The 24,926-nt window shown below is 47.9% G+C and overlaps 1 protein-coding gene across 1 annotated transcript; it reads right to left on the reverse strand.

Moving 5' to 3' along the window:
• Positions 1–872: 872 nt before the first annotated feature.
• GPRC5A (G protein-coupled receptor class C group 5 member A) lies at positions 873–21,914 on the reverse strand. Its single transcript, XM_069581278.1, has 5 exons — positions 21,745–21,914; positions 21,067–21,300; positions 6,488–7,416; positions 2,120–2,178; positions 873–1,819 (listed from the first exon to the last, which is right to left on the reverse strand). Exons 3-5 carry the CDS (start codon positions 7,407–7,409, stop codon positions 1,727–1,729), a joined length of 1,074 nt encoding a protein of 357 aa, XP_069437379.1. The 5' UTR covers positions 7,410–7,416; positions 21,067–21,300; positions 21,745–21,914; the 3' UTR covers positions 873–1,726.
• Positions 21,915–24,926: the final 3,012 nt, after the last annotated feature.

Below are 24,926 nucleotides of genomic sequence, written 5' to 3' on the forward strand. Positions count from 1 at the left end.
CACTGGACTGCCACAGTGAAGTGAAAGTCACTCAGTCATGTCCAACTCTGAGACCCCACGGACTATTCCATGCATGGAATTCTCCTGGTCAGAATACTGGCATGGGTAGCCTTTCCCTTCTCCAGGGCATCTTCCCAATCCAGGGATTGAACTCAGGTCTTCCACATTGCAGGAAGCTGAGCCACAAGGGAAGCCAGAGAAGCCCCTGTAACTCCCCTTTCCAATACAAAACTGGGCTGACGTTAGTGCAAAGTCATGTGAGAAGCAATCAGCTAAATCTCTGTGAAATGTCCATCTCCCTAATTCAGTGTGTCATTAATTCCCTCCAACCTCACCACACCTCTCCCCACGCTGGGTTTTCTTTGTGATGAGAAGCAGAGCGTCAGGCTTTTGGGTGGTAAATCCTTAACTCAGCAATCGATCTTATAAATGTCATTCAGTTTTTCTTCTTTACCCAAAAGCAATTTTATACTGCCCTACCCAGCAAAGCTGTTTCTGGGATTAAGCAAATGATAATTGTTAGGTAGCCTGTCTTTTCTGAGAGAGATTATGAACTAATTCTATTAGAGAGCTGGATTTAACCCCTCCTACAATTTAACCTCAGATGAAATGCGACACTGGCTTTGAGGTCTCCTCCTGGTCTGACCCTGGCTGCCAAACTCCATTCTGAAGTTGCCACTCCTCTGTTTACTTGGAGCAAAACCTCAGATTCTTGACCCTTCCCAGCTCCCCCCTCACCTTTGTCACTCACCCCTAAAACTGGGCAACACACACTTGTAGACACAAGGAGGAGGAGAGACACGTGGAGAAAGTTCAAGTCCACACCCAGTGGGACCGAACCTTGAACTTCAGCTCCCACATAAAGACAAATGTCAGGCGCCCACGGCTCACATGGCTGTGGCCACACTTTTATTGCATCTGGAGGGAAGAATGGCGAATAACTTATTTTACAAGAAACAACCCCCTGCCCGTGTGTGGACAATACCCACTTCCAGAATGCAGAGGGTGAACACAGGGTACTTCTATTTACAGAGGCTGAGGAGCAAGGGGATGGGAACTCAGAGCAAAACAGCACACATTCTCCTGGCAAAGAGAATTTGGGCTTGTACACCCTGGTGCAGTCTGGAGGGACGGCCCCTGGTGAGGCACAGCAGGGAGGTAAGTCTGAGGACTAATAGCACGTCTGGGAGAGCTGGCGCTAGGGACCCTGGTTAGGCGGCATCACAGAGGTGCGAAAATTTCAGGTGACTCTTAAGCCTGTCCCAGCCAGGCAAGAAGGGAGGTACCAGTAAGTTGGCTTCCACTGTAGATGTGGGCAGAGTGGGCTGAGAGATGATCCTTTGCTGGTTTTGCTCAGATGTGCAGCTCTGCTCTGAGCCAAGCAATTGGCACAAAGCCAGCCCAGAGTCAGAAGAGTTGGCATCGGAGGCTGAAGAGGTCAGCGTGTGGGTCAGTGACCAGAGCCTCAGTCACGTGTAAAATGGCAGGGATGGTAAGAGTTGCCCTGAGTTGCCCGAGACTCCCACTCGAGAGAAGTAGCCTTGGGATGGGATCAAGGAACAGCCGCAGTGCTGCTGAGAACTGTGGTCCCTGCAGCCCCATCAACCCCAGGACAGAGGATGTGGGAGGAGAGATCTTCTGTGATGCTCCTGGGAAGACTCAGGACTCAGCCTTCACCTTGTGGACTCCCTGCTGTTTCTGCTGACATCTCACCCGTTGGGTCATGTTAACTGACATCTTTCCTTCCTTCGTAGTCACTGTAAGGGCTAACCCGAGTCTGGACACGAGGAATGGAGAAATCCTTTGGGGAATCTCGATTCTGAAAAGGAAGCATTTCGTCTTGTTCAACTCAGTCCACTTCCCGGCCATTTCCATAGCACCTCTTACTCCAACCCAGGCAGGATTCTAACATTCCTCCCCTTTCTTCTCAGTCCTCCCCTGCTCTGTGCTCGGGTCTCCTATCCTAACCTCAAGAGGCAGATTACAGGAAAAGTAGACCCGTCATCCTTTCTAGGTGACATCCAGAGGCCATCAGAGTGGCAATATCATCTATTCCCAAAGGACAGATGCTCCTGGGGCACTAACACTGCCGACAAGAAAGGGGAAAGGGCTCCTTTACCTGTAGCTGGAAATGGGTGGAGTACGGTGCGTAGAGCGTGCTCCCTGTCTCTTCAGTACCTGAAACAGACGGAGAGGAATAGGTAAACATGAGGATCCCCTCCGTTGTGCCCCAATCCGTGCTCACCCCAGGTGCTAAGTCATGCTGCTGCTGCTACTGCTGCTACTGCTAAGTCGCTTCAGTCATGTCCAACTCTGTGCAGCCCCATAGACGGCAGCCCACCAGGCTCCCCCATCCCTGGGATTCTCCAGGCAAGAACACTGGAGTGGGTTGCCATTTCCTTCTCCAATTCATGAAAGTGAAAAGTGAAAGTGAAGTCGCTCAGTCATGTCCGACTCTTAGCGACCCCATTACAGCCCATCAGGCTCCTCCGTCCATGGGGTTTTCCAGGCAAGAGTACTGGAGTGGGGTGCCATTGTGCATATCCATTTAATTCTGTCTCCCTGGGAGACAATCAGGGGTTTTGTTTTGTTTTGTTGTTTGTCTGTTTTTAAAGAGCTCTCTTACTCTCTTTTTAATTCTTTTAATATTGATTTATTCACTTGGCTCCACCAGGTCTTAGCTGCAGTACCTGGGATCTTAGCTCCCTGACGAGGGATTGAACCTGGCCCCCTGCATTGGGGGTGCAGAGTCTTAACCATCAGACCACCAAGGACGTCCTCAATGGTCAGTTTTGTGCCAGAGAAAACTGTCCTCAGGCCTAGGACCAGGCACAGAGTCAGCCCAAAACTGGCTGAATAAATGAACAACCAGCCACGTATAATCACTAGGGAAATGCCTTCCAAAACACCCTCCAGAGGGATATATGCACACCCATGGCTGATTCATGTTGATGTTTGACCCAAAACAACAAAATTTTGTAAAGCAATTATCCTTCAATTAAAAAATAAATTAGGCTCTTTGTCCTAGGCCACTTCAAAAGCACATTTGAAGCTAGTGTTTTCAGGCATAGATCTGACCAGAGGTGTATCTAGAGGGAATTTTACTGAGGATTTATCCACTTCTTTACCTGCCCGACAAGGAAAGGTGGAAGTTCCATGATTTTGTGAAGGGATAGGATCTATGAGCAATCATTTTCTGTTATTTGGGAGAAATCAAAGGGATTTTTTTTTTCATGGACAAGTGGCATAGAAGTTCCAACCAGGGACTGAACCTATGCTACTACAGTGGAGGTCAACCACTGGTCCACCAGGGAAGCCCAAAATCAGAGGGATTTAAACTCAGGAACAGACCGGTAAACACACACATTCATCACAGAAACCATTTAAGGATTCCCTTCCAGTCCAGTGGTCAGGCTCCGCCCTTTCACTGCCGTGGCCCATGTTCCATCCACGGTTGGGGAACCAAGATCTCCCAAGCTGCCCATGCAGGCTTGAGTGCATGCTCAGTCATGGCCAACTCTTCACAGGGCAGATAGATATGCAAACACAATGCAATTTAAAGCAATCCATTTATTTCCCACCAAATTTACCTCTTCAATTTACTCAACAAATACCTAACCACCTTCGGTATGTGAGATATTGTGAAAAATAGAAGGATTAATCAGAACGATTCCTGCCCTAAGGCTGACACTGGAGAGTTCGGAATATCTGACAGCTACGCAAATAACTCCAAGATGAGACAGACTCTGATAACAGCATCTCAAAGGTCTAGAGCTAGATGGGTGGAGAAAAGACTGAGTGAGACTGGGGAATAGGGACACTGGAAAAGCGAGAGAATAAGGAGGGACATGTCCTCTTTGAATAAAGAGAATAAGGAGGGACAGACAGTCTTTGAACCCAGACAGGCAGACAGAAAAGTGCAGGGAACTTGGTTTGTTGGAACGGAGAGCACAGCTTTGGGGATGGTGGGGTTCCGGCTGTGAAAAGCCTCACCAGTACTGTGTGCTCAGTTGCTCAGTCGTGTCTGACTCTTTGTGACCCCGGGGACTGTAGCCCACCAGGCTCCTCTGTCCCTGGGACTTCCCAGGCAAGAATCCTGGAGTGGGTTGCCATTTCCTTCTCCAGGGGGTCTTCCTGACCCAGGGATCAAACCCGCATCTCCTGCGTCTCCTGCATTGGCAGGCGGATCCTTTACCACTCACTGAGCCTCCTGGGAAGCCCACCAAGGATTTGGTAAATGCAGTGGATCCTGGGGAGCCAGCGAGGCATAGAGGCAGGAAAGGGGGTGGGCAGAAAAGTATTTCAGGGAGAGGGTGCTGATAGTGGTCCATGGAGTGAAGGGAAAGGATTAAAGGAAGGCAGGCCAGTTAAGAACCCATAACATGGATTCAGGCATGGGGTGATAGACTGAAGCGTTGGGAATGGACAAGAGGAGATGGGTGGGAAAATATCCCCTCTGCCCTGCCCCCTGGTTCTCCCCCTCCCTTCAGACTTCCCGGGGTACAGGAGAGGAACCAGGGCTACAGAAATAATACCAGCAGGTTGTGTACCATAGGCTCCAAGGGCAGAAAAATTCACTAGCTGGAGCTATGAACCTGGCCTTGGAGGACCCTCCCTCCTATTCCCAACCCTCTCCCCTTCCCTGATTAGGCCCAGAAAGTGAAGTTGCTCAGTCGTGTCCGACTCTTTGTGACCCCATGGACTGCAGCTTACCAGGCTTCTCCATCCATGGGATTTTCCAGGCAACAATACTGGAGTGGGTTACCATTTCCTTCTCCAGGGGATCTTCCCGACCCAGGGATCGAACCTGGGTCTTCTGCATTGGAGGCAGGCACTTTAACCTCTGAGCCACCAGGGAAGCCTGATATAAACTCAAAAGACCAATGCACAGAGGCATACGAAAGTGAAAGTGAAGTCACTCGGTCATGTCTGACTCTTTGCAACCCCACGGACTGTAGCCTACCAGACTTCTCTGTCCATGGGATTTTCCAGGCAAGAATCCTGGAGTGGGTTGCCATTTCCTTCTCCAAGAGGTCTTCCTGACCCAGGGGTTGAACCTGGGTCTCCCGCATCGTAGGCAGACGCTTTACCAGCGGAGCCACCAGGGAAGTCTAGAGACTGATATAAACTCAAGAGACTGATGCACAGAGGCATATGAGTAAAGGCTACTTCTGGCTCTTAGTGTAGTCTGGCTGCTCACCATTCCAGACAAGAGCAAAATTCCCTCCCGCAGGCGAGAGACAGGCAAGAAAATGTAGCTCCCCAGGCTACATCGAAATCCTCAGAAACTTTATGGAGATTCCTGCTGGTTTACGAGAAGAGAGTTTTTCCCCCACTTGTGCTCTGTGGCCACTGCATGGCTGGGCTTTGTGCACTCAAACCTACAAAAGCAGGGACCTCCCTGGTGGCTCAGCGGTAAAGAATCTGCCTGCCAGTGCAGGAGATGTGGGTTCCACCCCTGACCTGGGAAGGTCCCACATGCCTGGGTGCAACTAAGCCCGTGTGCCACTACTGAGTCAACGCGCGTGGGAGCCTGGAAGCCACCACTACTGAGTCCCCGTGTTGCAACTCCTGAAGCCCAAGTGCCCTAGAGCCCGTGGTCTGCCACAAAAGAAGCCCCTGCAATGAGAAGGCCTTGCGCTCAACTGGAGAGTAGCCGCCACTGGCCAAACCTGAGCCAACAATTAAATAAATATATATTTTTAAAAATCCACAAAGTCTCCACATTTCTATAAAAGTTGCCCAACTGTCTTTTATAAAGGACACCATCATCTCACCCACTTGTCTCTGGGAATTTCTCTAAACACTCCTTTGCCATTCCTTTGCTCCATCTTGTTTTGATTCCGAGAAACCTACATGGTATTGGATAGAAAGTACTAGATAGGGACTTCCTGGTGGTCCAGTAGTCAAGACTTCACCTTCCAATGCAGGGGGTGCACGGGTTCAATCCCTGGTGGGTGAGCTAAGATCCCACATGCCTCGCGGGCAAAAGGCCAAAACATAAAGCAGAAGCAATATTGTAATAAATTCGGTAAAGATTGTAAAAATGGTCTGTGCCTGTGCGCTCAGCAGTGCCTGAATCTGTGACCCCAGGGACTGTAGCCCGCCAGGCTCCTCTGTCCATGGGATTTCCCAGGCAAGAATACTGCAGTGGGTTGCCATTTCCTTCTCCAGGGGATCCCCCTGACCTAGGGGTTGAACGCCCATTTCCTGCACTGCAGGCAGATTGTTTACCGCTGAGCCACCAGGGAAGCCTAAAAATGACCTACATCAAAAACAGAAAAAGTACTAATGGCTCCTGAGGCCGGTGCTAGTTCTATTTGTCTCTAACCATCTGGATGATTTTAAGCAAGACCTGAGTTTTGCAGAACTTATGTTTTATCAGGAGCATGTCCTGCATGTTCCCTACAGTACTAATATCTTATGATTTTCTTTTATTCTATCCATTTTTTCCACAAAGGATTCTGCACCCAACCAGGTTCTGTACCTTGAATGATCCCCTCTTGAGAGTAAGCTCTGTTCACCACGCCATAGCTCTGCTTCATAAACTGAGGCTGACAGAAAGCATCCTCCACAGGGTAATCCATGGGGTTCTGTTGCCTTGTGAGCAGCTGAAACTCAGGTGCAATGTAAGCCAATAGGAAAACCCAGCCATTGGCCACCAAGGCTGAACTGAGGATGGTGTCGTCCCACTGGGGGCCGATGGTAGGGACCAAGAGCAGGGTGATCCACGCCACCCAGATGGCAATGGAGAGGATCGTGGCGAGGTAGATATGGGCCCCGTGTCTCTTCCAGGCAGTAAAAGATCCCTGGAAGCTGAAAGAGGCCGTGAGGAAGGTCAGCGCCATGAGGAAGAGGACGTAGATGAGCAGCATGACGAAGTCCTCGTTGCGCCGTGGGGGGGAAAGCTCAGAGAAGATGTTGGCGTTGGTCCTGTTCATGGTGAGGACCACATACTCGACGGCAATGATGTCCTGCACCAGACTGAAGCCCAGGGCCAGGCCCAGCATCACCAGCATGGAGAGCGGCTGCCTCCCTCGCACCAGCTTCGTCAGGTTGAAGGCGTGAACCAGCAGGCAGGAGAAGCAGAGGGCGAAGAGGACGCCAAAGAGGAAGAACCGCGTGGGCCCCGTGCCGCCGTCGAGTGTGATGAGGAAGGCGAAGGTGAGGCCGAAGACCCCCAGCACACCCAGGAGGAAGAGGAACTGCGTGGGGAGCAGTTTGCGCTTGTTGGAGTCCTGCACCTTGCAGATGAGGGCCAGCAGGGCAATCATGAAGGCCACCGAGGCCACAGCCCCCACGCCGGCCAGCGCCTCTAAGACGATGCCCCAGGCTGCCTTCTTATCACAGAGTCTGTAGTACCTGGGGTCCAGGTCTGAGCGGCAACCAGCAGGGGCTGTTGTGGACATTCTGGCCCTGCAAGAGAGCAAAGTTGGGCTGGGGGTGATTCTCTCCCATAAACTCAGGCACAGAGGACCAGAAACAATTCAGAAACAATTTTGTATATCTAGTCAGGGTTTTTTGGAGAAGGAAATGGCAGGTGAAGCGAAAGTTGCTCAGTCGTGTCCAACTCTTTGCAACCTCATGGACTATACAGTCCATGGAATTCTCCAGGCCAGAATACTGGAGGAGGTAGCCCTTTGCCAACCCAGGGATTGGACCCAGGTGTCCCACAATGCAGGTGGATTCTTTACCAGCTGAGCTACTAGGGAAGCTCAAGGAAATGGCAACCCACTCCAGCATTCTTGCCTGGGAAATTCCATGGACAGAGGAACCTGGTGGGCTACAGTCCATTGAGTCGCAAAGAGCTGGACACAACTGAAGTGACTTAGCACAGGCAGTCAGTGTTTTACCCCTGAATTTACAACATTAGATCAAGCTACTAGCTGTTCTCCACCTCTCATGGCAAATTCTAAAGGCTGATGAAGGGAAAGAACTCCTCATACCTCCCTCCCCGCAATTTAACTATATTAATATTTTCCCTGAAGCCAGGAAACCCAGAACTTTGAATGGAGTATTTGAGCCACATCTCAAGAAATAACGTCGCAAAGAACTTGCCAGGGTTCCTGATATTTTTGACTAGTACTTTCTTAGGAACTGGTGAACATGGAATTCTCTAACCATAAGGCTAATACTTTGTGAATTCCTTGGTGGTTCAGTGGTTAGGACTCCACGCTCTCACTGGCAGGGCCCGAGTTTGATCCCTGGTGAGAGAACTAAGATCCTACAAGCCTTGTGGAGCACCCAAAAACATGAAAAAAAAATAATAATAAAGCTAACACTTGAATCGTATCAACAGTCTCCAGTTTTTCTCTACCTCAGGCCCAGCCATGGATGTTATCTGTAAGCCTCCCAATCTCTCAGACAAGAGAATCATAGGTACTATCTGAGTTATCTGATTTCTCTGCAGAGTGTCAGCCTTCCCCTCTTAACCACTGAGCCCTCATCTTGAGCTCTGCTGCCACACATTATTTTCCTTCCCTAATTAACATTTGTAAGGATGGCATTGCTGATCCCAAAAGAAATGGAACCAGTCTTCCCTGTCATAGGGTTGGCCGTGCTGCATGGCCGTGCAGGATCTTAGTTCTCCAACCAGGAATCGAACCCATGCCCTCAGCAATGAACGTGTGGAGTCCTAACCACTGGACCACCAGGAAAGTCCCCATAGTGAGCTCTTAATTAGCTACTCATAAGGAGGGACATCCTGGATGACACATCCTGGAATGACATCCTGGAAAACAGGAGGCGATCCAACAGAAAATATTACCAATAGCTGATGCTCCTTTGTGGGCTTCCTTGGCGGCTCAGATGGTGGGAAAAAAAAAAAAAAAAAAAAACCTGCCTGCAATGCAGGAGACCCAGGTTCAATCCCTGGGTTGGGAGAGTTCCCCTGGAAAAGGGAATGGCAACTCACTTCAGTATTCTTGCCTGGAAAATCCCATGGACAGAGGAGCCTAATAGCTTCTCAACAGACCTATAATTTTTTTTTTCTGAATTATTTGACTGTTTTTAAGTTTCTATGACACAATAGAAAGCTTTTGTTTTGTTGTATGCTGTTTATGGAGTTTTTTTTTTTCTTTTTGCTATGTTGCAGGGGTGCTATGTGAGATCTTAGTTCCCTGATTAGGGGTGGACCCCATGTCCCCTGCATTAGAAGCACAGAGTCTTAACTACTGAGCCCCAGGGAAGCCCCTCTAAGCTTCACTTTGTAACCCGGCCATTCATTCAACCAGCACCACTATGTGTCCATCATTCTTCCAGATGATCAGCTGGCAAAGGGGAAACAGACATCAGACATGTTTCTTGCTATAGTAGAAGAAACAGATCTGACCTGCCACTGCCGCATAGCCTTGCCATGGACTCCCCTGGCCAGGGATCTGTCACCTGAACTCCAACCCAGGGATATAACACCCTGGTCATCCCAACCGCATGCAGGGCACACAGCAAAGAATGGGTCACGTCCCACCTCCGCAAGGCAGTGCAGAATAAGACGCAAGTGCACAAAGAAAGGCAGATGAGCTTCAGATACAGGCAACCCCCGATGTACAAGGCCCCCAAAGGTCTGATATGGGTGGTACAGGATGCAGAAGAGGAAGGGCCCGGTCTAGCTCAAGGGCAGCATCCTCAGGGGAAGGGACCAGGTTCCACTTTCTCCTCCCTCACCACCTCCCCGCCTCACTCCTCTCAGAGTAATCATGAGGGCGGCTGCCAGCTGGAAAGGTATTTCTCTCACCCTCCATGCCCCTCCCTGGCACTGCTCCTTCCCCACCCCTCAGGGCAGTGCTGTTGGCTGACAAGTCATTGTTGTCATAATTATCTGATAATTATAAAGGACTCTGAACCAGTTTACTCTGAACTCTCAATCTTGAGAGACTGATGAGGTTTTCCACTAAAGGAACATTCTGGTGCTGCACAGAGGGGTGGTCAAGCAGAGACACCCGGCCCCCAACTTGGACCTCTGAGCCCCTCACTTCTGTGCAGCTATACAGGGAGGGTTTGTGTGCCGGGGCCTCCTGGCACCCACAGACCAAGGTCCAACACAGTAAGCACACAAGGTAGGGGGTCCCCGAAGAAAGAGAACCAGGTATGACTTTCTTAACCTGAGAGAAACCATTTTTAGCCTAAACCATTTTGTGATCTATGCCTGGCCATAAGACTTGCCCTTGACTAGGTCTCAGCAATTAATGTTTTTGGTTTTTGTTTTTTTTTTTGGCTACACCTCTCATCATCTGAGATCTTAACTCCCCAACCAAGGATCAAATTCATGCCCCCTGCATTGGAAGCAAGGAGTCTTAACCACTGTACCACCAGGGAAGGCCCCAGTAGATCATTTTTAGCCAGATCTCAGATATCATTCTCTACATAGCTGCTTCAGCATACATTTATAAAGGACAAAACTCCTTTTTAACTTAATCCCACTTTAGAAATTAACAATGACGCTTTCATGTCAAATAACCAATTAAGGTTCATGGTTCTCAATTCTCTCAAATTGAGAAAATTTGAAAAACTTTTCAAATGAAAACTTCCTGGTAATTTTTTTTTTTTAATGTGAGTGACTAATTTTTTGAAACTCTCCTTCCTATTTCACCTCTCAGTCCTCCTCCACCCCTTCCCTAACATGACAGCGATTGAACAATGGGTCTGAAATGTCCCTAGTACTTTACATTTTGTCAGAGGGAAATAAAACTGAACAAACTCACTCACAGCAGATCTGCACTGAGAAGGCACTGGGTCACGCAGGGAAAGGCCCAGATGAGCCGCCAGGATGGGGGCTGGGGAAAGGGACAGGGTTCTGAGGAGCTGAAGTCCTGTAGAAAGCAGGGTTTGAGGAAGAAAAGAGCAGTACCACCATTTGAGAATAGAAACCTCCAGGAGCTAAAGCAACAGCCTTGGAGAAAAACCTGAGGGCTGGAGAGAGAGAAATAAGACTAGAGGTCACGTGGTCATCATTCGTAACCAGAGTCAAGGGCAGAGAGACCTATGGGACTTCCCTGGTGGCCCAGTGGTTAGGACTCCATGCTGTCACTGCCGTGGCCCAGGTTCAATCCCTGGTCAGGGAGCTGAAATCTTGCAAGCTTTACAGCGCAGAAAAAAAAAAAAAGGAAGGGTGGGCAGACAGACCTAGAGTCCGACCAAGAAAGCAGGTGCTCCTACAAAGGCCAAACGAGGCCAAAAAGAGACAATTCACTCTTGGACCTGCTCTGAAGAGGAGGGAAGGTCTCATAACTCATTCTCACAATGGGTCAAGCATGGTTGTATACAACTCACTCGTCTAAGTCTTGCAATCATTTTTTAATATTTATTTTCATTTATTTATTTGGCTGTGCCAGGTCTTAGTTGGGGCACACAGACTCTTTTAGGTGCGGTATGTGGGATCTAGTTCCCTGACCAGGCATTGAACCCGGGCCCCCTGCTTTTCGAGCATGGAGTCTTAGCCACTGGCCCACCAGGGAAGTCCCCGGCTCAGGCTCTCAGAGTCACTCTCTTTGTGGCCAGGGGATGAGCTGTCGCCTGTACACCCTCAGCCCCTGCCTACCTCTCCAGCCTCATGCCTCACCATCCCCATATGTGTGCTTTTCATTATCCTCCCAACAAGCCCCACTATCTCACTTCAAATCTGCCACCCCATCTGTATGGGACATTCTCCCTGACATCCCTCACCTTAGAGGTCCCCTCTTCCAGGATGTTTCCCTGGATGCCCTAGTCCAATGAGAGATTGCTGTTGTTTACTCACTAAGTCATGTCTGACTCTTTGCAACCCCATAGACTGTAGCCTGCCAGGCTCCTCTGTCCACGGAATTCTCCAGGCAAGAATACTGGAGTGGGTTGCCATTTCCTACTCCAGGGGATCTTGCCGACCCAGGGATTGTGTCTCCTGCATTAGCAGGCAGATTCTTTACAGCTGAGCCACCAGGGAAGCCCCGTGATAAGAGCTACATCCCTTGAATTCCCAGAGAGCCTCCACATGGCCTGCATTTATCACAGAATCCTGTAGTGCCTCTTGGTGAGTCTTCGTCTTCTAAATTCAAAGCCTCCTTAAAGCAGGGATTGAGCTGTTAAAATTCTCTCCGTGACCACTAGCCTCGCGCCTGACGCAGTGAAAATGAACATCGCTCAGTCGTGTCTGACTCTTTTTGACCCCATGGACTATATGGTCCATGGAATTCTCCAGGCCAGAACACTGCAGTGGGTACCCTTTCCCTTCTCCAGAGGATCTTCCCAACCCAGGGATCAAACCACATTGCAGGTGGATTCTTTACCAGCTGAGCCACAAGGGAAGCCCAAGAATAGTGGAGTGGGTAGCTGTTTCCTTCTCCAGTGGATCTTCCCGACCCAGGAATAGAACCGGGGTCTCCGGCATTGCAGGTGGATTCTCTACCAGCTGAGCCACCAGCGGAGGGCAAGCACCTAACCAGGATGGATGAGTGAGCGTGTGGATAGAAGTAGAATCTGGTGGGGAGCAGAGCTACTCTTGAGACAGTGGGGTGGGGCGGGTTTCCTCATAAGCCCCCACTGTGTTCGTCCCCAGCTCTAACTCCCTCTCACCCATCCTTCTCAGGTGGGTCTGAGGTAGGAGTCTGGCCACAGCTGGGCTACTAAGTGATTCCAGGTGCCTCCTGGTAGCTTGGATCCTGAGTAAGCAGATCCAAGCAGAGGTTTTACTGGAATCCAGTCATTCACTCCCACCCAATTCTCTGATGACTAAACCCTGCACTATGGAGGGAGATGGTGAGGTTTCAGCATAGCCCCAGACACGAGCAAGGACGTTGAGTCATAAGGGTGAGACCCCCTTCACTTATTACAGCAGCTGAGCCAACCACGCCCATCCAGTAATCCACCAACACCCACAGCCAAGACCCCGACAGCCCTTGTTAAACACTTTTCAGATGAGTCAGTGCATGACCAAAAGGTTAAAAAAATGAAAGACGGAGGAAAGAGATAGGGAAAAGAAAAACCAAAGCGGGGGTTGGGGGGAAAGACGAGAGGGAAGCAGGGAGGGAGGGAGTCCCTAGGCTCTACTGACTCCGATCTTTAGGACAGAGGGGTTTCAGCTGCCTCTCTGTGTGGACACCATCTCCTGGAGCCTCTGTTCTCTCCTCTAAGAAAGGCACCTGGGTGCTAAACTAGGCATTCTGAGCCCATGTCCAGCTCTGCTGTTCATCTCAGAGGGATGAACAATTTGTAGACAATTCCCAAATCTCTTTCTCCCATCCCCTCATCCTGCTTCCTGCCCCATCTCCTGTCATTAAAAGAATGTCTGCCCCAAACTCCTAACCAAACTGCAGACCAGGGCTGGAGGTGAGGTTGAAGGGTCTGAGTACCGCTGCAGGACACCAGGGGAGCACTCGCCTGCCAGACAGAGCTGCAGGGTCAGGACTGACCCAGGAGTGGCCCTGACCGACACAGGCGCTGACGGGGATGCAAGGTCAAATGCCAGCACGTGAAGGGCCTCTCAGGTGCTCCTTTCCAACCTCTGAGACTCCTCCTTTCCCAGAGAGGTGGGGAGGGTGTCTGGAGTTACTTACATCCAGAGTTAGTAGGTTGCCTAGCTGGCTGTATGCGACTCTCCCCAGATAATCTGGGCAGGAATTACCCATGGCCCTGAATTTTGCCCATAGCTGATCTTACGTTCCTCCTTATATGAGATTTATCTCATTCTGTCATCTAAAAAGAAGACATCAGATGGTGAAGACTCCGCCTGCAATGCGCAGGGTTTGATCCCTGCGTTAGGAAGATCCCTTGGAGGAGGAAATGGCAACCCACTCCAGTATTCTTGCCTGGAGAATTCCATGGACAGAGGAGCCTGGCAGGCTACAGTCCACAGGGTCACAAAGAGTCAGACACAACTGAAGCGACTTGGCACAGCACATATATATACATAGGGGTTTCCCAGGTGTTGCTAGTGGTAAAGAACTCACCTGCCAAAGCAGGAGACTTAAGAGATGCAGGTTGGATCCCTGGGTCAGGATCACCTGGGAGGCCCCTATGTGTGTATATATATATATATATATATATATATATATATATATATATATATATATATGGTCCCTGAGTCAGGAAGATCCCCTGGAGGAGGAAATGGCAACCCACTCCAGTATTCTTGCCTGGAGAATCCCATGGACAGAGGAGCCTGGTGGGCTACAGTCCATGGGGTAACAACTAAAGTAACTTAGCACGCATATATATAACAGGTTCCCTTTTCTGTACACCTGAAACTAACAATACATTGTAAATCAACTACAACTAATCAACTAAAAACAGAAAAAAAAAAAAAAAAACCTTTCAATAAAAAGAAGAGGATGATAATGACCTCTTAGGATAACTGCCTGGGGAATGATAAAAAATAACTCAAGTGTTTGTTAAGTCAAGCCAAGTCTTCACACCATCCCAGCCAGGCAAATTGGCCATTTTCTAACATTTTAATTTTCTCTCTATTCTGGAATTGCCACATTCCATCAGTAGTAATAACAATAGTCACAATATAAGTATGAATAATGTAAATGGCAACTACTGTTACATATGGAGTCCCCTTAAGAGCCAGACTCGATGCTGAGAGTTTATATGTTTCCATGTGTATTCACTTATTAACATGGTTTTACATCTATTTTCGGAGAAGGCAATGGCACCCCACTCCAGTACTCTTGCCTGGAAAATCCCATGGACGGAGGAGCCTGGAAGGCTGCAGTCCATGGGGTCACTGAGAGTTGGGTACGACTGAGCGACTTCACTTTCACTTTTCACTTTCCTGCACTGGAGAAGGAAATGGCAACCCACTCCAGTGTTCTTGCCTGCAGAATCCCAGGGACGGGGGAGCCTGGTGGGCTGCCCTCTATGGGGTCGCACAGAGTCGGACACGACTGAAGCGACTTAGCAGCACAGCTATTTTATCATTTAATATTCCTACAGCCCCTCTTGTAGGTGATAAGACTGATTCTTGGAGAGACGAATTTACATACTCAGTGTAACAGGAAGATTATCCCTTTATGAATAGTCTTAATTAGAATTTAATCTTTTGTTTTCATCTCTAAATCACTATTACACTCCCTGAAGCTTTTCTCCCTGACTCCAGCCTCTATTTATTTTATTTTAATTTTTTAATTGAAGTATAGTTGATTTACAATGTTGTGTTAGTTTCAAGTGCACAGCAAAGTGATTCAGTTATGCATATTTATATTCTTTTTCATATTCTTTTCCATTATGGTTTATTACAGGATATTAAATACAGTACCTTATGCTACACAATAGGACCATCTTGTTTATCCACTCTGTATATAATAATTTGCATCTGCTAACCCCAAACTCCCAATTCATCCCTACCCCAGCCCCACTTCCCTTTTGGCAACCACAAGTCTGTTTAAGCCTCTCTCTATTTAAACAACATCTGACAAGTCTCCAAAGTAAGCAGTTCTGCAATTGGTCAGTCTTCCTGTCAATCAACATTTAAGTGTCTACTTTGTGTCAGGTGCTGTGTTAAGAATACAAATCACTCAGACCCTCAGACTCAGAGTGTGGCCGCTGCCCCAGGACGACCAACAGAGTCACACTGGCACACAAATAAGGGTTACAGAGTGTTTGGGGAATCTTGAGGGCACACGGGAAAGAGTGACCCACTCTCCCTAATGTTTTGTTGTTGTTTTTTTTTTTTTAAAAAAGGCTTTAGAGAAGAAACCAGGGAGATGAGGCCAGAGAGATGGGCAAGGAATGGTGGGAGATTCTTAGGAAGGCAGAATCAATGGAGCTTAGAAACACAGGCTTGTGGGAAGAGATGCCCAGTTTAGATCTATTGAATCTAAGATGAATTGGAGGGATTTCCCTGGAAGTCCAGCGGTTAAGACTCGGCTCTCACTGCAGAAGGCACGGATTCCATTCCTCGATCCCTGGTCAGGGAGGCATCATTTAATCCTCGCAACAGCTCTGTTATTATGCCCCCGTTTTTTATTTTATTGGAGTCTACTTGATGTACAGTGATGCATTAGTTTCAGGTGTACAGCAAAGTGATTCAGTTGTACATATACATATATTCATTCTTTGTTAGATTCTTTTCTCATATGGGTTAACACGGAGTATTGAGGAGAGTTCCCCTGTGCTATACAGTAGGTCCTTGTTGGTTATCTCCTGATTCATATATAGTAGTGTGGGTGTGTTCATGCCAGATTATGCCCCCTTTTTACAGTGCAGAAAACAGAGGTACAGAGATATTAAATAACTTGCCCAAGATCACTGACTTTTAGAAACCCAGGCTCCTAGAAGTTCCCTGGTGGCCTAGTGGTTAGTATTCTGGGTTTTCACTGCCATGGCCCAGGTTCAGTCCCAGGTTAGGGAACTGAGATCCCACAAGCCATACAGTGCAACCAAAAAAATAAATAAATAAAAGCCAGGCTCCACGACACCAGGTTGTGCTGACCTCCCTGTGCTCAGACATATGAGTCTGAGGCTCAAGAGATGTTTGGGCTATGAGCACAAGTGAGGGGTCACAGATGGGTCAGAGCAGGCATTGGAAGGCTGTGGATACCAGATCATACAGAGAGCACATATGGCAGCGAGAGCGCCGAGGACAGAACCCTAGAACATCGTCTCAACCAAGCAGGAATCAGCAGAGGTTGTTCAAAAGAGATTGCCAGCGTTAGTACAAGAAATAAGCCCAGCTGGTCTCCCAGGAGCCAAAGAGCAGCTTCCCAGGGTGGTTGATGGAGTAAGATGCTCCCAGGACAGCAAAGAAGAGAAGACCTGAAATGGACTTTTGGATTTAGGAGTTTTTTAAAAAACAGATCTGCCAGGGGACTTCCCTAGTGATACAGTGGTTAGGACTCCCCCTCCCAATGCAGGGGATGCAGGTTCAACTCCTGGTCGGGAAGCTAAGATCCCACATGACTCTCGGCCAAAAAAACTGAAACATAAAACCGAAGCAATATTTTAATAAAGTCAATAAAGACTTCAAAAATGGTCCACATCAAAAACATCTTTTTTAAAAAAAAGCATATCATCTCCTTTTTGTCTATTAAAACAGATTCAGCCTCAATTTGAGCTTCGAGGCTTTTCTCCAAATAGTCCTCCCACTTACTTTATCCAGCCTTCCTAACTCCCATCCTCACATCTATGAAAAACTTCCAAGAGTATTTTCTCTCTGGAAGGGAACTGGGGCTCATCTAAGACCTTCTCTGACAAAGTGGCTCTTTGCCTCACCACATGCATTATTCTCCTTGCCAGAAGGATCCTTCCCCCCCTAATCACAATTCATGTATCATGTTTCTTAGAAATTTGACTCCAAATTTACCTCTACCTTGAGGGTTTTTTAGTTATCAGTCCCATCTCATTCTAAATCTGTGATCTCATTGTAGTTATTAACTATTAACTATTTTTCAGCACTCAAGTCTTTCCATAGATACGTCTTATATTACAGCGGTCCCCAATCTTTTTGCATCAGGGGCTGGTTTTTTGGAAGACAATTTTTCCATGGACCAATGTGTGGTTGGGGGGTGGTTTCAGGATGATTCAAGTTCATTACATTTATTATACACTTTATTTCTATTACTATTACATCAGTTCCACCTCAGATGATCAGGCATTGGATGCCAGAGGTTGGGGCCCCCTGATACAGTATACATTAATATCAGTGCCAACTCACCTATCAGATAGCAAACTTTTAAGGAAATAGAGCAAATCTATTCGTTGGCATTGCCCTCACTATGTACTCTGCACAGTGGTTGTTGAGCAAATGATTTGCACTGAGTGTGAATAAAACTCAAAGCAAGTTATTCATTAGTAAGTGTGAGTAATGGAAAGATTTTGGGAGCTGCATATGTGGTGCTAATCCTTGTGTTTTAGTCTAGGCTGAGTCCTAAGATGAGGGTGGAGTCCCACAGACGTTCCTCTGTACTAGGTGCAGGATTAGCTGTAAATGGAAAGTATCTAAAACAAAATGTCCAGGATCCCCTCTTCCAGGTAAGCCACCTGGATTTGGATGACACAAAAGTGATGCATCATCGCAACGGCATGTGAACAACATCTGAGTAACATCACTGAGTTGAGTTTCTGAGTAGTACCTAGGAGAAAATAAATCATCATTCCCACACAGGCAGAGTCAGACAAGCACTGAGTCAGCCAGAAAGTTCATTTGGGTTTTTCATAAGATCTTACAAAAAAACCTGAATGAACTTCTTTGGCCAACCCAAAATAAGAACAGTGTTCATCCCAATTTCTTCACTTTTGGGGGGTATTATCATATTCCTCTATTCTAAACAATGCATGTGAACTTTCGATAAATTACTGAAACATAAAATACAGGAAACCACTTTTTTTTACTTAATATTTTGAATGAAACTACTAAATATCTTATGCCAAGAATTTAAGGGTGTGAAAAGCATCAAGAAAATAGGTGGATAAGATGAAGTCCTCTTCTGGTATACCACCTCAAAGGCACCTTCTTTCAAGTGTTTTATTTCCACATATAAAGGTGATATATTTATGGTCTGAAACTTATCTCTCCTTACAAACCTGTATTTCTAAACCCCGAGAATGGTACTACCATACACTCAGTGTATCTAAAAATACAATATAGATTATCTAATGTGGGAGAAGATGGAGAGAGCAGACTATGTGGCCAAAATTAGATGACAATAGCAAGCAACTATTATTACAATAAATGTAAATGGAAAGTTTTTTATTTTGAAAAGACTAAATCAAACCATATTATGCCTATAAGAACCCCACCTAAAACAACAGGATTCAGAAAAGTGGAAAGGAAAGGAAAAATAAGTGCAAAAAAATAGGTTTATTTAGCAAGTATTATGTATCAGGTACAAAGTTAAACAATAGCTTGTTCAAGGTAAGAAAAATGAGAATTGAGTTATTATTATCACACAAAGTTTAGTTAGGGCAAAAAGCTATTATGCTGACATAAAAACTTTTTTATAATAATTAAGAATGCTCCACATTGAAGATATAACCATCATAAATTTGTATGCAGTGAATAATATACCACCAAAATACATAACATAAAAGCTACCAGGAATACAAAAAGAAATCAAAAGAAATTGATTACAGTTACAGGTGACTTTAACACTTCTTTATCACTCCTCAGCAAATGAAATAGAAAAAAAATAAATAGCAATAAGGTAAATTTTTAAAGTGTTCTATGGATACTTTAATCAAAATATACTCTATCTTTATATTTTATTAGATCTCTATGATTAATAATATAATTCAGATCCTCTATATCTGTGATCAGCAAATATTTTCTCTAAAGGGCCAAACAGTAAGTAGTTTAGGCTTTGCAGTCCTTTTGTTTGTAGCCGAAAGCAGCCATAGATGACATATAGACAAAATGAGCATGGCTGAGTTCCAATAAAACTTTATTTACAAAAACAGGCTGTGGGATGTTTTTGGCCAGGAATCTGGTTTACCAACTTCTCTATATGATTTCTTCTATTGAAGTGGTCATGAAATATTTACAAAACAGCATATTTTAGACCACAAAAAATAATCATAACAATAAAGTCTAAAATAAGAAATGCACAGGCCATATATTTTGACCACAAGGCAATCAAAATAGGAATATAAGCAGAAACTAACACACCAAACTACTCAGAAAATGCGAAGACTCCTCAAGCAAAATTATTCTTCCATTCATTGTTTTTAAGGGCCCAACACATCATTTCCTGCCCATTTCCTCAGCTCAATCTGTAGATTTTTAAAAAACAATGAACCTGACGACAAACCCCCAGAATGAGAATAAAACCATAGACAAAATTCTTCTTCACATCCTGCTACCTTCAATTCTCACTAAGGAGTAGAATACAAAAAAGCATACTCCAAAGAGGATGCTCAAAGAGACATATATAGATAGAGAGGGGCTCTCGGCCCTGGCCCTGGGAGGGAGCTTAGGACCCTTTCAAGACCCCTTAGGAGGAACTCACGGTCCAGCTCAGCCTTTTCACAGCTACAAGCCGGCAGAGCTGGGATGAGAAGTCGGGCTTCCTAGCTCAAGGCTAAGAGCACTTCCCAGAGTGTTAGCTCGCTCTGAGTTCCACTCATTCCTATGTGCCCTTGAAGTTCCTATCTACCTCTCCACACCTCGAGGAGCCTGTCTCCCAGATGACACCTCTGTTGACCTTCCCAGTACCAGCACAAAGACCAGAGGACAGAGCTCTGACTCCCATCCTCACCCCTCCCAGGGGCCGCAAGTAACTCAAGTATTCCCTTCAGGAATGAGTCCACAGCCCTGGCTGATTCAATCAAACCCTTCAGCAGGAGTGGCGTGTACAAACATCAGCCTGGAAACAACTCAGGAATGGAAAGTCCTACAAATTCCTTGAACTGAGCTGGCTTTCCCTGCCTTCCACCCCGGGGAGGTTCAAGGGACCATATCCGGCAGTTGGGGGTCATTGCTGAGTCCCATCCGGTTGGTGCCTGAAGGTGGGCTATTACTGGATACTCAAATGGACGTTCAACCCAGGAGTCCAGAGTAACTCAAGGGACAGCAGATGGGAGAATGCTGCAGAGTTGATGGCCACGCTCATGTCACGAGAAGAGGTGGCTTCTAGAATCTACTTCGCAAAATTCAGAAGGGCACACTTATGAAAGGACAAAATAGACGGACATTTCTCAGCATCTGGGTAAACTAGCAGGGGTCACCATCTCCTTCTGCTGCGCACCCTGCCAGTTCCCTGCCATGCCTCTAAGATCGTCCTCCCTCTTTTCTCTTTCCCTAGACCGAGCCCAGAACTTTCACCTGCCGGGCCAGGATTCCAGCTACTCAGTTTGTTCAGTGTATCTGAGCAGGAACTATTTATCCTGATTATCTTTTTGCTCTCTACCTCTTAGCCTGGGAAGTTCAGGGAGGGTAAAAAAAAAAAAAAAATCTGAGTTGAGTTAAACTACAGGAATTCCTTTTCTGGGATTTTTTTTCCCCCTCTGAGCCAGCTGCAGTTCATTACCAGGGTTTCTCTCCTCTTGCATCCGTAGCTTCTAACACTCCCTGCGCCCCTCCCCCTACTCCGCAACCCCCACCCCCGAGGATTTCAATCACCGAACCCAACGCTCTCTGGCTCCGTGCGCCTCACTTACCCTGATGCCTCGGCTTTGGCGCGTGAACTTGGCGCTGCTTCGCGCGCGTGGAGGGAGCACTGTAGCCCCTAGAGGTTCTGGGGGAGCCCGTGGGCAGGGATCGCGCCCTCGCGGCGCCGAGCAGTTATAAAGGCGGCAGAGGGAGGAGGGAGCGAGGGGGTGAGCAGAGGGACAAGGGGCGGGAGAGGGTCAGGGGGAGAGGACACGCCCATTCCAGTTCCACGGCACTGCACGCTGTTATGAAAATAAAGTCCCCGGGCCAGGGCATGAGCCAAAAGCCGCCTGACGTCAGCGGCACAGTCACCCTTGGAATGGGTGGTGGTGGTGGTGGGAGGGGAGACCCAGAGCACCCACTCCGCTCCGCGTGCGTCGGGACGTCCCAGGGCATAGGGTAAAGGAAGGGGCCAGAGAGCACATGCTCCCTATCCGTTTGACCAGCTGTCACCTCCAGGAGGGAGCCATCCCCGCCCTCCCGCCGGGCGCTCCAGTCCGCCCAGGACACAGGCTGGACAGTTCGCAAGCCCCATGTGATTCCTGGGTACCCTGGGAAGCCAGGCCAGGGAAAGGAACTGGCCAGCGCCTGAGTGCTCCGCTGTGGCAGTCAAGGCTGAGGGAGGCCAAGAGAAATATCCAGCTCTGCATGGCAACTCCCCCAGTCAGAACTGTCCCCAGACCCACCAGTGCTGCCCGATGGCGGAGAGAGGGAGAGGACAGGTCCTTAGGTCTTCATTTCCTCACTAACCCCTCTTAGAGCCTTGACAACGCAGGTGGAAGAGAATGGATGCCAGATAAAATTATGAAATAAAGGAATTTGCCTTTCCGTCTGGTTCCCTCTCCCTCCACTGCCCACTGCTCCACCACTGAAACCTGCTTTTATTGACTCGTCAAACAATCCCTGAGTGGCTGCCTCCTGGGTGCCAGCCTCCGGTAAGGCTCTACCCCACTGCCATGTAAGAGAGGGAGCTGGGTGCATTTAAGGTGCTGGTTAGTTAGCACACCCGGTCAGCACACCTGGGGTACTATGCATGTAAGCGAACTGAACAGGGAAGGTCTAGGACTCCCCAACTTTTTCCTCACGTCTCCTGGCACCCCAACTTTCCAGTTTTGTTTTGTTTTTTTAAGTTTTTATTGAATTTGTTACAACAGTGCTTCTGGTTTGCTTTTTGTTTTGCCCCTGCCAGGAGGCATGTGGGATCTTAGCTCCTGGGCCAGGAATTGAACCCACACCTGCTGCACTGGAAGGCAAAGTCTCAACCACTGAACCCCCAGGGAAGTCCCTCCAGAGGCTTTTTAAAGCTGGTATTTTGGAGACAGTGACTCCAGCTTTGTAAGTTTTTATTTCTCTCTCAAGAGACCACAGCCAACATATAGCATCTTGGAAGACTTCCCTTGAGGCCTGCAGCTCAAAGGTCTAAGTCCACGGGCTCCTCTCCCAGGCTCCTAGGCCTGCACACGCGCTTGTGAATGTGTGTGTATGTGTGTGTGTCTGTGATTGTCAGGGACTGGAAGTGACAGCGCTTTTTAGCCTGTGCTCTCTGCTAAAGCAGGTCTTCTCTCTGGACCTCAGTTTTCTCATCTGTTAAAGGAGGAAGTTGAAGTGGCTCATCCTTGTCATGTGTATATGTCATTCAAGCCACAAAGGTCAGCCACAGGTATAATTTAAACTTTCTAGCAGCCAGCCACATTAAAAGAAATAAAAAGAGGGGAATTAATTTTAATGATGTATTTTATTTAACCCAAGAGATCCCAGACATTGTCATTTCAACATGTAATCGACATTTTTAAAAAATGTATTAATGAGCTGCTTTACAGCCTTATTTCAAACTATGTTCTCAAAAGTGCAATATTTTATACTTTCAGTCCTGGCCTAATTGAACCAGCTCCAGTTCCGGTACTCAAAAGCCCTGGGCTGGTGGTCTCTAAGGGAACTTCGGGCACCAGCATTTTAGGGGTCTGGATCACCAAGGTTGGGATGAGGTTCATGACACCAAGAAAAAGATATCAAGTTGACAGAGGGGGTAAAAGCAGAGGGGGGGGTCATGACTTTGAGGGTTCCCTATCCCCAACATCCTGCGATCCCCAACTCCCACAAGAAATTCTGGGAAAACTAATGAGAAAAGCGTGAGTGCTTTTTCTTTTTCCTGTTGCTCCTGGCTGGCTGGCTGGCAGACCTGGGGCTGCCTCCAGGGGAGCCTTGTGGACATGCCTGTTTGGAAACGCTGCCCTTGGTCGCTGGTGCCCATCAGTCTCCACACTTCTGTTTACTGCAGATTGCCCCCCTAGTCCTCTAAGTGTTCTCCCTTTTTTTTTTTCTCTAATAGTGTCTTGTGTTTATTTCTCTGGAATCTTCCCTGGTGACTCAGATGGTAAAGAGTCTGTCTGCAATGCAGGAGGCCCGAGTTCAATCCCTGGGTTGGGAAGATCCTCTAGAGAAGGAAATGGCAGCCCACTCCAGTATTCTTGCCTGGAAAAATCTCATGGACAGAGGAGCCTGTCGGGCTATAGTCTATTGGGTCACAAAGAGTCGGACATAACTGAGCGACTAGCATGCACAGTGTCTTGTTTTTTTCATATTTATTTATTTATTTGGCTGCACTGGATCTTAGTTGCGACATATGGGATCTTGTCCCCTGACCAGAAATCAAACCCTGGCCCCCCTGCATTGGGAGTGCTGAGTCTTAGCCTCTGGACCACCAGGGAAATCACAACACTCTCTCTTCTAGCCTCCTTTTCTCTTCCCATGTGTACCCAGTCACTCAGTCTCGTCTCTTTGCAACCCCATGGACTGTAGCCCACCAGCCTCCTCTGTCCATGGGATTCTTCAGGCAAGAATACTGGGGTGGGTTGCCATTTCCTCCTCCAGGGGATCTTCCCAACCAAGGAATCAAACCCACATGCATCTCTTGAGTCTTCTGCATTGCCAGGCAGATTCTCTACCACTGTGCCACCTGGAAAGCTCTTATCAATTGCCAGCCCAGCGTCCATCCAGGACTGAGAGGAGGCACTCAGGGCACAAATTTAAGGTAGCACTAACTCAGCCCCGAGAGTGGGTGCCTCCTTAAATGCTGAGCTCTGGGCACCTTGCCCTGCCCCAGAATCCTTGCCGGTCCAGCTCTGTGGAAGGTGGGGGAGCCTGAGGAGAGGTCACTAGCTGCTTAATTTTGCGATGTCCCCAAGGAAGACAGGGAGAGACCTAGTAGCTGAAATAATTTACTTGCTGATGGTCAGGAGAGCAAGGTTGAAGCCCTTAGAAATCAGTGAGAAAAAAAACCTAAAGGGAGTCTAAATGGAGTTCTGCTCCTGAGTGTTATCCAGCTTCAAGTGACCGGTGGCATTGTTGAGGGACAAGAAGGGAAGCCCACGTGACTGGAAATGAGAGGAGAGAGAGACTCACAATAAGGGTGCTTGTTCCCAAGGTTGGAGAGGACCTGCATTCAGCCCCAAGGCCGGCAGGGATCATTTTCCATGAGAATGGGCCTGGGTTTGCACAAGGACACAGTCCCTGCTGACCCCTCCCTCACCACCACCACCCCACGGCCGACCATCCCCGCCAGGACCCCACCCTTGACTGCAGGACAGAACTGGTCACACAGGCAGCTCTCCCTAGTGTCCTGGTGCTCGGACCCTCTCACCAAGGCCCCCTCAGCGTTCAGGGCTGTAGAACCTCAGCCCAGGGGCTGCCCTTTTCTCTGCTCACCCTTCCTCACCAGCAAGATGGAAGGTGCCAACTGCCAACCCTGCCCCCACCCCGGCCCCCACCGCCGCTGACCTCCATGAAATCCCATTCAAGAAGCATGTGAGGAATTCCTTGGAGGTCCAGCAGTTAGGACTCCTCACTTCCACTGCAGGGGGCATGGGCC

This window comes from Ovis canadensis, chromosome 3 (assembly GCF_042477335.2).
Source record: "Ovis canadensis isolate MfBH-ARS-UI-01 breed Bighorn chromosome 3, ARS-UI_OviCan_v2, whole genome shotgun sequence".
NCBI classification, from domain to species: Eukaryota; Metazoa; Chordata; class Mammalia; order Artiodactyla; family Bovidae; genus Ovis; species Ovis canadensis.